This window comes from Hippoglossus stenolepis, chromosome 13, assembly GCF_022539355.2.
Source record: "Hippoglossus stenolepis isolate QCI-W04-F060 chromosome 13, HSTE1.2, whole genome shotgun sequence".
Taxonomy (NCBI): Eukaryota; Metazoa; Chordata; class Actinopteri; order Pleuronectiformes; family Pleuronectidae; genus Hippoglossus; species Hippoglossus stenolepis.
The window spans coordinates 3,150,839-3,163,674 of record NC_061495.1 but is presented as its reverse complement, the minus strand read 5'-3'; the positions used below and the strand labels follow the sequence as shown (position 1 = coordinate 3,163,674).

General features: G+C 41.6%; 2 protein-coding genes and 1 non-coding gene across 3 annotated transcripts; 2 read left to right on the top strand and 1 right to left on the bottom strand.

Moving 5' to 3' along the window:
- Positions 1-996: 996 nt before the first annotated feature.
- si:dkey-219c10.4 (high affinity cGMP-specific 3',5'-cyclic phosphodiesterase 9A) lies at positions 997-5,961 on the bottom strand. The gene is made up of 13 exons (XM_035175015.2): positions 5,874-5,961; positions 4,584-4,759; positions 4,228-4,356; positions 3,839-3,981; positions 3,701-3,760; positions 2,798-2,975; positions 2,485-2,607; positions 2,309-2,401; positions 2,114-2,181; positions 1,906-2,008; positions 1,633-1,737; positions 1,385-1,531; positions 997-1,305 (listed from the first exon to the last, which is right to left on the bottom strand). Exons 1-13 carry the CDS (start codon positions 5,959-5,961, stop codon positions 1,099-1,101), a joined length of 1,620 nt encoding a protein of 539 aa, XP_035030906.1. The 3' UTR covers positions 997-1,098.
- Positions 5,962-6,916: 955 nt separating this feature from the next.
- On the top strand, positions 6,917-11,807 carry nifk (nucleolar protein interacting with the FHA domain of MKI67). Its single transcript, XM_035175040.2, has 6 exons — positions 6,917-7,207; positions 8,513-8,641; positions 9,219-9,327; positions 9,801-10,012; positions 10,291-10,350; positions 10,603-11,807. Exons 1-6 carry the CDS (start codon positions 6,917-6,919, stop codon positions 10,828-10,830), a joined length of 1,029 nt encoding a protein of 342 aa, XP_035030931.1. The 3' UTR covers positions 10,831-11,807.
- On the top strand, positions 8,922-9,046 carry LOC118120588. The gene has a single exon (XR_004698230.1). It is a non-coding gene; the product is annotated as a small nucleolar RNA ACA64 (small nucleolar RNA).
- Positions 11,808-12,836: the final 1,029 nt, after the last annotated feature.

The following is a 12,836-nucleotide window of genomic DNA, read 5'->3' as shown; positions in this document are numbered from 1 at the left end:
TAGTGTAATGTTCCCTAGTTTTATCTGCGATATCCCAGAATGTACCTTTATCCTTATGATACATGAAGCAATATTCATTCATAATTTAGCAACGAACACACACACACAACCCAAATAGCTCTATTCAAATACACGTGACAGAATTAGAAGAAGAGTCTCAGCTCTGATTGAGTGAATAAGTCACATCAAGGGACGTTTGCTGGCCCCTACAGTCCAGTCGTGTGTACTGCACCTACTGACATCCACAGTGTGAATATCAACCAATCAGGCTTTTTCATCAATTAGTGTTAGTGACTAATTATTGGGTTTAACAAATTTATACATTTTCTTCATATACAGCAAGAATCTATTTGACACACGTGTTCTGCTCCTGTAACATTCATCAGACACGTTGAATGTGAAGCCGACATCGGACTTTTATTGCGGTGAAATGACATAAATCTGACGTTGACAGCTGGATGATGATCAACAGACCAGCTCAGCCAATCACAACAGTTAAAGTACAAATGTGGAAATGAAATACATGTCAGTTTGTTATTTCTACATCTTTTACACCACTGTAAAATTATTTAGAAAAATTATAAAAGTTAAGATCTGGGTTAAATAAGTTGTTCTCTTAAAAAAGTTTCTCATTGAATTTGAAATAATAAATGGCCATGATTTATTTTATTATTTCATATCATAATTCAGAATATTGTGTATGTGGCAGTGACAAACTGCTTGACGTTATAACAGACTGCTCTGTGACATGTAAACAGGTTTATGAATGGAATAATAATAATAACTTTATTTATAGAGCACTTTTCAACACAAAGTACAAAGTGCTGCACAACAAGAAAACAAATGGTTAAAATACAGAAGGAAGGGACATAAATAATAATGGAAATAATAATAATAATAATAATAATACAGATAAAAGACCAATAAAAACCTGCCATCCCAAGGAGATTCAGGACCATGCAAATAATATTGAAATTTGTATTAAAATGACCAGTGGAATTATAAATTAAAAGTTCCATTTCATTCTGTTGGTGCGGATTCACTTCATTCATTATATAAAGTTGAACCCGGTTTAGAGGAGATGCTCATGAGGAGTTCTTAGGTGTCGCCCACCACAGTCTGCGGTGTGTGTGCTCTGGAGGCTTCGGGTCCGGCCTCCACGTGGCCCCCTGCTGTGCTCGGTGTTGTGTCCTTGCTCTTGGCTGCGTTCTCACACTGGGCCCGGTTCAGTTTCTCCCTCTCCAGGGCTTTCTCCATCTCCGTGTAGTAGTCAAGGGCCTTCCGGACTGGGTCAATTATGTGGTGCTGCAGGAATTAGGAAAGAAATACAAATAATTTATCATATCAACGTATATATACTTGTATCTTGTTTAACATAACTGACCTCCAGGCAGGGGAAGAGGTTGGCCAGTTCGATGAAGAGAGGCAGGAGAACAAATCGGATGAAGCCGGTTTGAGATGAAGGTTTTGTTACTTTGTCCCGATCCATGAAGGGAGTGACCGGAAGACCCTCCATCTTCTCCACGTCACTCTGAGGACAGACACACGTGGGACAGCTGGTTTTAATGGGACCATGAGTTTTGCCCTTTTTTTTAAAAGCCACCCAAGTGAAGTTGAGAACAGTAGAACTACCTGGTTGTAGAATTCCTGCAGAAGACAATCCAGCCAGGGCTCAGCCACCTCCATGGGCCGAGCCTCGTTGGATATGTCACTGACTTTGATCAGGATCATCATGAGCTGCAGACACAAGGAGGCGTCACAAGAGAGTGTATCGCACCAGGAGGAGCGAAAACATGGTGTGGGGGTGTGTGTGTGTGTGTGTGTGTGTGTGTGTGTGTGTGTGTGTGTGTGTGTGTGTGTGTGTGTGTGTGTGTGTGTGTGTGTGTGTGTCTGCTGCCCTCTCACCACATCTTTGTGGTCCTTGGTGGTGAAGTGGAAAGCCGGCAGGATGGACTTGAACTTGCTGAGAATGTCGTTGTGGCTCGTCATGTCAGTGGCCAGGATGCATCTGCAGCGACAACAGATCAGGAGGCGTTCTGTATCATGATCAGTTATCAAGTGGGAATCACTGAAGGAAATGTGCTCGCTAAGAGAAGTGGAGCGGTGATCTCACTTGATGATTCCCTCTCTTATCTGCTTGTATTTATCCATGGGCAGATTTCTGAAGATGTTGTTCTCTGTCTACACAACAGGAAAAAAAAACCTTAAGTCCTTCTTCCTGTCTCCTTAGTTCAAATCCCTAAATGAGTTTGAATCCATTACTGAACGTATGTTTTATAGCAGCAGGGACCGAATGTTAGAACCTCACCTTCTCCAGGATCTCAAAAGCTACGGCACAGTGATGGTTCTCCAGTGGAGAGATGTCGTTGTAGCGAAGAGCCAGTTCAGTCCGAGCGTTTATCTGGAAAAGGTCAAATGTCAGGATTGACAGCCAAGACTGACTGGTCGCTCAGCTAGTGGAAGCACAGAGAGGGAGTTTTATACCTGATAGGCATTGTTGTATCCTGTGTGGTCAAGGTCGTGGCACACTGCAGAGGTCAGCATGATCAGCAGGTCGATGGCATCCAACTTACTCCTCAGGTCCGTCAGCCAGATCAGACCATACATCTGTTCAGAGACACTCAAAGTCAATTCTGTTCAAAACTGCTCAGCAGACTTGTAAATTGTAAATGGTTTGAATTTTAATAGAGCTTTTCTAGTCTTTACTTATTAAATACACTTAAATACACAGACACACACACACACACACACACACACACACACACACACACACACACACACACACACAGAGACTCACCATCTGGGTGACACAGAAGCAGTGCTTGAAGTTGTGAAACGGGATGTTGTTGTATCTCCGGTAAACTTCGTATAGAAACTGCTGCAGAACTTCAGGCTCAATGTTGAACGTGGCTGTGAAATCTAAATCTGTGTACATGACCTGCAGGAGCACCATGATCTCTGCGTCCTCCCACTGCCTGCACACACACACACACACACACACACACACACACACACACACACACACACACACACACACACACACACACACACACACACACACACACAACTTTAACTTTTAACTGTAGGAGGGATAGAGTCTCTCTCTTTAAATGTGCAAAATGAGCACTTACTGAAAATGAAGTAAAGTATAAAGATAAAATCATATATCTACAGTATATGTAGGCATATGTAAATCGATATTTATATGTATATGTATACCTAAATGTATGTATTTATATTTCAAATATAAAATAATTGACTATGTGACACCATGAGCTCCAGGTCTTGTTTTGTATCCTGTGCATCCTTCTAACATCTATTCATCTCCATCATCGTGTGTTTGCTTTAAAAGCAAATAAATTGGACAAATAAATTAATGACATGCACTTCCTGGCAGTGAAGCCCACTTCAAACGTGGTGTGTTGATTAAGCCTTTTATGAAGACGCTCTTTTGATTAGCGAGCACTCGGCCGGCCCATTCATATTGAGATGAGTGTGTCAATCAGGAGAAAAGGGCGAGGGCTCCCGTCCTCCTCAGAGGAGGTGCTCGCTGGGCGACCATCTGCCTCACTGTCTGTGCACGGAGCAAACAGGTGCACTGGTTGTTTGTTTGTGATCTTCACAGACACATCGCTGTGATGAGCACTGAAGCTGCAGGTGATATTCACATGTCTCCACCTTTAGGTTCCTAATAACTCACCAGTTGTCAAAGGTTGGGGTCTTTAAATACTGCCTCACCTCTTCTGATACCTCCAGAGAGCTGCAGGGGGAACATATCACCATTAAGGACATTATTCAAACACACAATATGGATGTAGCCGTTTGCATGTGAACGTACCTCATTTGGAGAAACTTTACCCGCACATGCTCACACTCCTCCCTGGTTTTGCGCAGGGTTCTCTTGTGGTAGAAGGGGGAGGGCTTGTGGTTTCCCTCTGACAGGTCTTTAAACAATCCAAGCCAACTCAGATGCTCCACACTCTGAGAATTATATTGTTCATCCCATCAGATCCCTGGGCTATTTTTATTGCACTTATTAGAAGAAGGGCCTTAAGTTAGTAATTTGTGTTTCACCTAAAGCTCGTCATGAAGCACACAACAGATTTATGATATGAAAAAACAACGGCCTTCTCTGACAGTCGGCCTGATTATGTAATTTCATTATGTCGATAGATTCCGTGTTTCTTTCCCCACAGCGTTAAACACACATTCGTTCTCTGACCGTACCTCCAGTTTCTCCCGGAATGAATCCACCTGTTTCTTCATCTCGTACACGACTGCAGGCGTCTCACCAGCCTCCATCAGGATCTTCTTCTCCAGGCCCTGCAGTCTGAAGTCGCACATCATCAGTGAGGTCTTTAATCATCAGATATGCATGTGTAACTTTGGACTGTGCTGTAAACCCCCCCACCCCACCATTAAGTGTGTCCAGTTTCTCTGGTTTCCCTCCCTGCCAACCTTTTCTCCATGGACGAGAGGTCAAATCCTAGTGCACCAGCAAGCTCTGCTCCTGAAAGGACAAGAGAAGAGGGAGACTGTGAACAGCTTTGGAATAAATCCAGGCAGTCAGATTCCCGCGGTGCTGAAGTGAAGGTACCTAACGGCTCAGTGTTGCGGTCGGCGGCCACCACCTCCAGCTTGTAGCAGCAGCTCGGGCTGTTGGGCTCCAAACCTGGGGAGATGTTGATGATGTTGCCTTTGGGGTTGTAGAGCTTCAGGATGTCATGGGGTCCGGCCTCAGCTGCAGAGCGGAAAAGATCTGAAAAAAACAGATCAGCATTTATTTCTTACGATGCACCTCTCTTTTTTGTTATAGCTTTAATGCTTCTGCAAAAGAAGCAGTAGAATTAAGCACTAGAAGATGCTTTAAGAAGGCAATTATTATAAAGGGTTTATGAATAGAAGTTGTACTTATTTGCTTGATCAATTGTTTTAGAAATCACTTAGGTTATGACTGCAGGAACTAGATTAAATCAATTATTTCTATTTTCATAAGCTCAAGTATTATACAATACATTATATAATACAATAATATGCATATTACTTGCATTTAACTAGTGATTACTTGACAAATGTTTCAGAGTGAAATATTGCACTTTTCACTCAACTGCAGATATTTGTATTCACCATTATTTCACAAACCAACGGATTTATCTGTTAAATGGGAAAATAACCAGCAGCATAATCCCTTATAAAGAATTAATAGTTGAAAATGATTCTTTTTTAACATTAACATTAACATTAAATGTATTTTTCAGGACATGTGCTGCATGTTTTTAAGATTTGCCACAGAGGCTCTGCAGCTGTCACCGGCCACATTGACCATGTTCTGTGTTTGTGTGTGTTGCCGTGTACAAGACGTCCAAATTGGTGCTTTGCTTTTCCCTCGTCGCCACTTGAACCAGAGCGTAAAGAACACGGGAAACCAGTAATAAACAAAGCCTCAACCGGACGTGACAAGTGAGGAGCTGTCAGTGGCAGCTGTATGGCTGAGTGGGGCTCATACAACCACACTTTGCTTTAACATGCTTGTGTAATGACTGATGTGTGGATGGAAATCACGTATTTAACCCGGAGCTGCAAAAAGAAGGTGTTAGAGTTTTGATAAATGATACAAAACTAAAGATATAAAGCTTCATAAAACAGACCAAATATTCATATTAATTACACCTTCTTTCAATTAGTGTAAAATATAGGAGGAATTTGTCAAATGTTCCTTATAATAAAAGCATTCGATTATATCAGAGAAGCGTGTAGTGATTCTTCAACATATGTCTATGTGGATATTGGGACACTGTCAAACCACCTGTATCACAAAAGGCTTTTCTAAGACAGAGACGTGAACTTTGAACAACACAACGTTGTGTTCCTACCTTTGACATCCTGGGCAGGGCAATCCACCGGGAACTCAGCCTGCTCCGGTTTCCCGTTCACGGTGAAATAGAGGATTTTTGTTGCCATGTCATGAATTCAGAAGCACGGATGTTGCAGCGTGTTCTACGGATCTGTATCTAATATCTGCCTCATTATTTAACTGGTTCACACTCCTCCCCCCTGGTTGTTATTCTCTCCGCCTCCTTGTCTGACCCTTCTTCTCCTCTCGTCCTTTGAACTGTAAAATGCTTCCAAATAATAGTGGAAATTATTCATTCAAAGCAACTCCCAGTTATATTTATTGGTGTCACTGTGTTTCAGTTGGAAGCCCATTTCCACCAATTTATAATAAAATCTCAAGTGACCCAATCATATAAATGTATATAGAAAGAAAATTGCCAGCTACAATCTCCCAATAAATCAAATGGAAACTGAAATTTAAGGCTATAAACATTAGAAATTACAATAACGTATAACACATATACGTGATGTGTGCATTTTGCATGTACATATTACTAATCTACATTCATTATATGGAATATGCAGAAATTAATATACAATTTATGAGAAACTTAAAAACCCATGAAACACTCCCTCTATAAGTTAGGAAATGTAGATTAATTTTGACTTCTAGCTTCTATCTCTACAGACGATATAACATTATTATACCATCTCGAAAAATATGTAATGATTCTATGTCTGGCAATATAAGAAGAGAATAGAAAAATGAAACCAACCACAAATGAATCTGAATTGTTCTTAAAATATGATATAATAAATGTCATAATATTAGAATTGGTTAAAGGAACAAATACACAAAATTTGTTTAATGTTCTATAATAAATCAGACAACTGACACCTTCTTTTTCAGTTTTCCTATTCTATTCAGAGATTAGAATAAAGATCACTTTTCCTGTTTGATGCATTGTATTTTGAAGTGTACATATAAAGTAGTGTGTGTCTGTTTGTGTCGTTATTTCATAATCGTTGCTTTAAAAACACAGAAAATGCTCTTGCACCCCTGCGTCCCCCGCGCCTCTAGATGGCGCTGTGTCGAACTCCCGTCCCTTCCCCCCTCCCCTTTTTCCTCGGGCTGGTCACCACGTGTGTGTCACCGGAAGAGGAGACCAGCGTGCTCACAGCAGCGAGTCGTGTGTGTGACGGTGTTGTGGTTCGCTTCGTAGCCGATGCGTGTTGCCCGCCGACAATGACCGAGACCAAAGCAGAGACCGCGGCGCAGCCGGCGAAGGAGCTGCTGGCGCTGAACCCGCAGCAGGAGACCGAGTTCAAGAAGAAGGTGCAGGAGGTGAAGAAGAAGAACAAGACGGTCAAGGTGGGTAGTGACGACGCTTCTGACAGAAACGTGGGTAAACATCATGGCCGCTGCACGATCCCGACGCGGCCGCGCACGCTTAGCTCGTGGCTACAGTAACCCAGCGTTAGGGCAGATGCTACTTAAAATGGCGACTCGCTTATTTTCCCACACGTGTTTTGACGCGTTTGAACCCGAACCTGGGGACGAGCCGCTCCTGCGACACACGGTCCTCACGGATCAGGACCGTGTACATGAGCTTTATGGGATATTTGTGTAAATCACTGTGTGACACAGATACACAGGTTATAACTATACTAATGATGGACATAATACAAATACTACTGTAGTAATAATCTGACCAGTATGATTTTACAAAATAACTATAATCTTGGGGGGGGGGGGATGTAAATGGTTAAATAAAAGGAACTGTCAATTATAATGCTTATTGTTATACAATGTTAATTAATTCAGGGTATAGACTTTCACCAGTAGAATCAGGTGCAGGGATGTTGGAAAGGTTATTGTTTCATTTTTGTTAACATAAATAAGTTTTAAACTTTAATATTTGTCTTTGACTGATGTCTATCTAACGGTCCTTTTTAAAGGGTCAGTGTGTAGAATGTAGTGACATCTAGTGGTGAAGTGTCATGTAGCAGCTGAACACCCCTCACCCCCCCCCTCCCCTTCCAAACATGACAGAGAACATGTGGCAGCTTCATGGGTCATAAAAACTCAAAGGGGGTAGTTTGTCCAGTCTGGGCTACTGTAAAAAACATGGCTGCCTCTGTAGAGAGGAGCCACTCCTGATGTAAATATATAGTATTTAAATATAAAGGTCTCATTCTGGGGTAAAGAAAACAACAATTTAGATAATTACACATGAGTGAAAACATCACTAGGATTATTTTATATTCAATTTCTGCCAATAGATCCTTTCACCTGAATCTTACACACTGGAGCTTTAACAGAAAAGCTGTACGAGTCTGTTTGAGAAGATGCTCCACTGTCTGTCCATTATGTGGTGGAGAGGATGGTTGGATCCATGATAGACAACAGTGTGTTTAGTGTCCTCGTCTCCACCACAGCTTCAAACTGTGTCCCTGCTTGCAGCAAATTACAGAGCCAGTCTTCTTCATCAGTTCATTTACCATTTGTGTCACTGGCTCTGAAGCTGCTCCACCAGCAGACCACAGTGCAGTGGCCACAACACACTGCTACAACATCTCCAACGTCCTGCTGCACACGTTAAAGGATCTTATCTCCCTACAAACCCCGCTTGTGTTTCCTTCCCATGTGTCACTGTCATTATTTCTTTCTCCACAGGGGAGTCGTTTGACCCCAGGAGTTGTCTACGTGGGCCACCTGCCGCTGGGTCTGTACGAGCCTCAGATCAAATCTTACTTTGAACAGTTTGGGAAGGTGTTGAGGCTGCGGCTGTCCAGGAGCAAAAAGGTAACGTTGAGGAGGTGATAACCAAGCACACAAACGTATTCTACCTTTTATCTGGCAGCGCGAAACCCAGTTCAGTGTGGCTCCGCTACAGAATGATAACACAGAATAATACGATCTTATGGGATGTTAAGGTTCCACTGAAGATGTGGGAGTAGAATTAAAAGATAATTTTGACTTCCTAATTTCCTCACTTGGCTGTGTGAGTTGTCCTGTTAGTCCAGCTGGACACGGGAGCAGTGATCCTGCTGATTCTTTACTCCTCTGTCATCAGAGGTTTGGCTCAGACTGAAAATGGCCTCAGGTGAGACAGTGATCTGAGGTCAGATAACAGAGCCCACAGTATTTGGTATATTAACCTTATCACCTGCTTATGTGCATGGTGATCAAATAAATATCCCAACAGAAGCAATAGGAAAATTATTTGCAACCTACAGTATCAGTACATTAATCTGAAATAGTTTCAAATGAAAGGTTAATCGGTGATAAGTTAGTGTTATTGATCAAATTTAGACATATTATATATATATTATATTCACCTGTTCTCTGCCTAACCTCGTCTCACATCTTTTACCTGCAGACAGGGGGAAGTAAAGGCTACGCGTTTGTAGAGTACGACTGTGATGAAGTAGCAAAGATTGTTGCAGAGACCATGAACAACTACCTCATGGGAGAGAGGCTCATCAAATGTGAGTATTGATCGTGTACATGTCTGTTATTGACGAGCATCATTTCTGCTGTTCTCCATACAAGTCAGGATGATGTTACCTGACGCATGCGGGTTAAAACAGATTCCTAAAAATTGTAAACAAACGGTGAACACCACCAACTCTACTACGAGCTGTTGCTCTCAGCTGTTGCTCAGAAGTTTGCTGCACATCCCGGTGTCGAAATCCTTTCACGTGAAATACAGCCACACTTTCAACTCGAGTTTGATGTAGCTACAAGCTAACTGCAGGTTAACATAAAGTGCTGCAAGAGCCACGTAGAGAGTATATAAAGTATAAAATAGAGAGCAACTATTTCACTACAGAGCTGAGGCACCGAAATGAAGCATTGAAATCTGCTGTGATTCGGTCCGGTAGCTGCCTGGACACGTAGGATCTATTTCCAGTGATTTGGTTTAAAATTGATCAACTCTTTGCTTCTTACTGTTTCCCAGGTCATGTGATGCCACCGGAGAAAGTGCACGAGAAGTTGTTTGTTGGCTCTCAGAGGGTTTTTAAAAAGCCCTCAAAACCTGCTGTTACACGCTACAACCAGAGTCGCACGGCCGAGGAGCTCGAGAAGATGAAAGACAAACTCCTGCGCAAAGAAACAAAGCTCCGCAAGAGGCTCGCAGCACACGGCATCGAATACGACTTCCCAGGATTCGTAAGTTGTTAAATGTTAACTCTGAATGGCTCCTTGGTCTTTTATCTGGAATAAATCACAAAACCTTAAATACTAATAACATTAGATCAGTGCATATCGGCTTAGAACTTTGACCTGAGGGGATTAAGATAAAACATTTCGCCTGGAAACATCAGGTGAACCATGAGATGAACCAATCAGAGAGGGGGTTTATTCTATACAACCTACCAGAGGAGCTCTACCAGGATTCAAGCTGTTTGTTTGCATCAAGTTAACCTTTGTTCTTTTTGCATTTGCAGGCTGCCCAGATGCCTCTGAAGAAGAAGTCCTCCGACTCCATGGACGCATCAACGTGTAGTGTAAGAACAACATTGATGATATTATATTATACTCTTTGGCACAGAGTGAAAATGACCTCATTCATATCAGTTGTCTGGGGTCAGATAACTGTGCCTACAATACCGTGGCTCATAAAACCTATTGCGTGTGTCTCGTTATGGCGGCGTGATAAATGTATGTACCTACATTCCAGTTAAAACTTAAAACCAGACCAATCGTATCAGCACCAAACTTATCATGTGTGACTAATAAGCTTCTCTCCACTCCTCCAGGACACCACACCACTCTGCACCCCCTCACTCCTGCAGAGGAGGAAGTCCATGGTCGTCAACGATGACGACGTGGATGACGAGATTGTCCTCAAGATTCCAGTTGCAGACAAAGATGAAGAGAGCTCCTCAGAGGAAGAGGAGGAGGAGGAAGAGAAAGAGAAAGACGGCGATGAAGACAATGACTCAGAGAGCGATGGACCCGCTGAAGAGGTCACGGAGGAGAAGTGAAAGTTCTCCCCTGTTTTGTTGTGGACTTGAGCGGAGATGGCGCACATCAAAGAGTATTATCTTTGACAGTGACGGGGCAACTTTGAACTGTGTTCACAAATCACAGTGTGTCTTTCTACAGTTTAGAAAGAATCTCTTCTGAAAGAGTCCACTGTGTTGTGAGTAGATTGTGAGCATCATGAAATCTGTTCACGAAATCATCAAGAGCCTGATGTGTGGGAAACGGCTGTAAATGGACTGGTTGGATAAAGGCTGTTTTCTGTGTCAGTCTTAGAGTTTGACTGTTTGAACATTGTTTTGCTTTGTAACCACACTTGTACACGAATTCTATGGTCTTTAATAATAAATAATGTTAAAGAATAGTTATTTTAAGTTCTGGATATGTCTGTGTATGTGACTGAAGAAACTACTCGCACACACTGGCGGCAAAATGGAGCGTTTTTAGAAAAGAAAAGGTCTAATTATTAAAATGAGTGATGGCTGCTTGAGTTCTTGGGTCCTGTTGTTGTACATGCTGCCTCTCTGTCATTGGGACACTAATAGAATAGAAAATCTTTAATATTCTTGGTAACGTCTGTGCTTTAGCTGGTGTGACAGGTTAAAGTTCCTGCTTTGAAAAACAACAACCTGTCAGTGCCATTCACTGCACATAGTGTTTGTATGTAATTACCTTCAGACAAGGTAATGAAATAAAGTATTTTATTCTCAACCAACTGAAAGATATTGCAGCTTTTACCCCTTTTTAAAATATACAATTAATCCTTCATTTTTATAGGTATATGATAATGATCATAGACAGTAAAATGGGCAATTCATAAACAAATCATTTTAACTTAAGTACAGACTGAGTGACACATTGATACTGTAACTTAAAAAAGAGAAAAACAGGCTGGTGCACTTAATACTGTGTCAGGAATGATAATGCAAAACATATATCATCTGTAATGTCACTTCAAAGAATAAAGACCTTACTGCTCTCTGTGCGTACAGTGTGTTCCATGTCACCTCCAGAACAATTCACAAGCTAGAAGGGAGCTTGGAGAGCGTGTGTCTCCTCCAAGGCCGATGCACCATCTCACCATATTCAAGCATCAAGAATATTCTCCAAAAGTTAATGGGCTTTTTCTTGGTCCACACCAATCCACCAAATTTCATCAAAATCCATTAATCCTGCTAAAAGCAATGGAAACAACCTCCTTGGTGGAGTAAAGAGATGAGATGGATTCTATTCTCTTTAAATGGCTTCTGAAAAACAAAAAAATGAACATTGAACAATCTTTGTGTAGATTCAGTAATGTGGAGTTCAACTCATTATCCACATCCTGCAAGTTTGGATCAATATTCAAGAGGAAACCTGAAAACTGCTTCCAGATAATAGATGCTATTACTCTGCTTATATATCAGTTTGAAATTTAGATGCATGGCAAAGCCAATGTGTTTTAGAAATATCAATAATCACTGTAAACCATTACAAAGTGGAACAACACAAAATAAAATGCTGTGGCTGTCAGTTGATGTACAGGATGTAAACAGGGTCATCAATTCAATTCAAGAACTTTATTGTCATTCTAACCAAACTGTGCAGTGTAGAATGAAATAGTATCTTAAAAACAGACAATTTAATCAATAAATAGTAAGGTTATAAAACAAAGAAGAGAGCAATATACAGAAAGGAGACCTATGAGCAAAACATATGGCCAAGTTTAAGTCAACTGGTGCATTTAAAGCTAAATTCAGATTAAAATGTACATTTTGTCTTTAAAGTGATTATATTGTTAAAAGGTGACAGTTGGTGATATGAAACAAGTCTAGGATGTGGGAATAACAGCAGAGTCAGAAGCAGTCAGACTGCCTGTGGGAGGAAACGGTTCAGGAACCTTCTTCTTGTCTTAATGCTCCTGTAGCGTTTGCCCGATGGCAGAGGAGTGAGCAGCTCGTGGAGGGGTCGGCGTCTTTGAGGATGACCTGAGCCCTCTGGAGGCAGCGATGAGAGGCTCCCTCTGCAG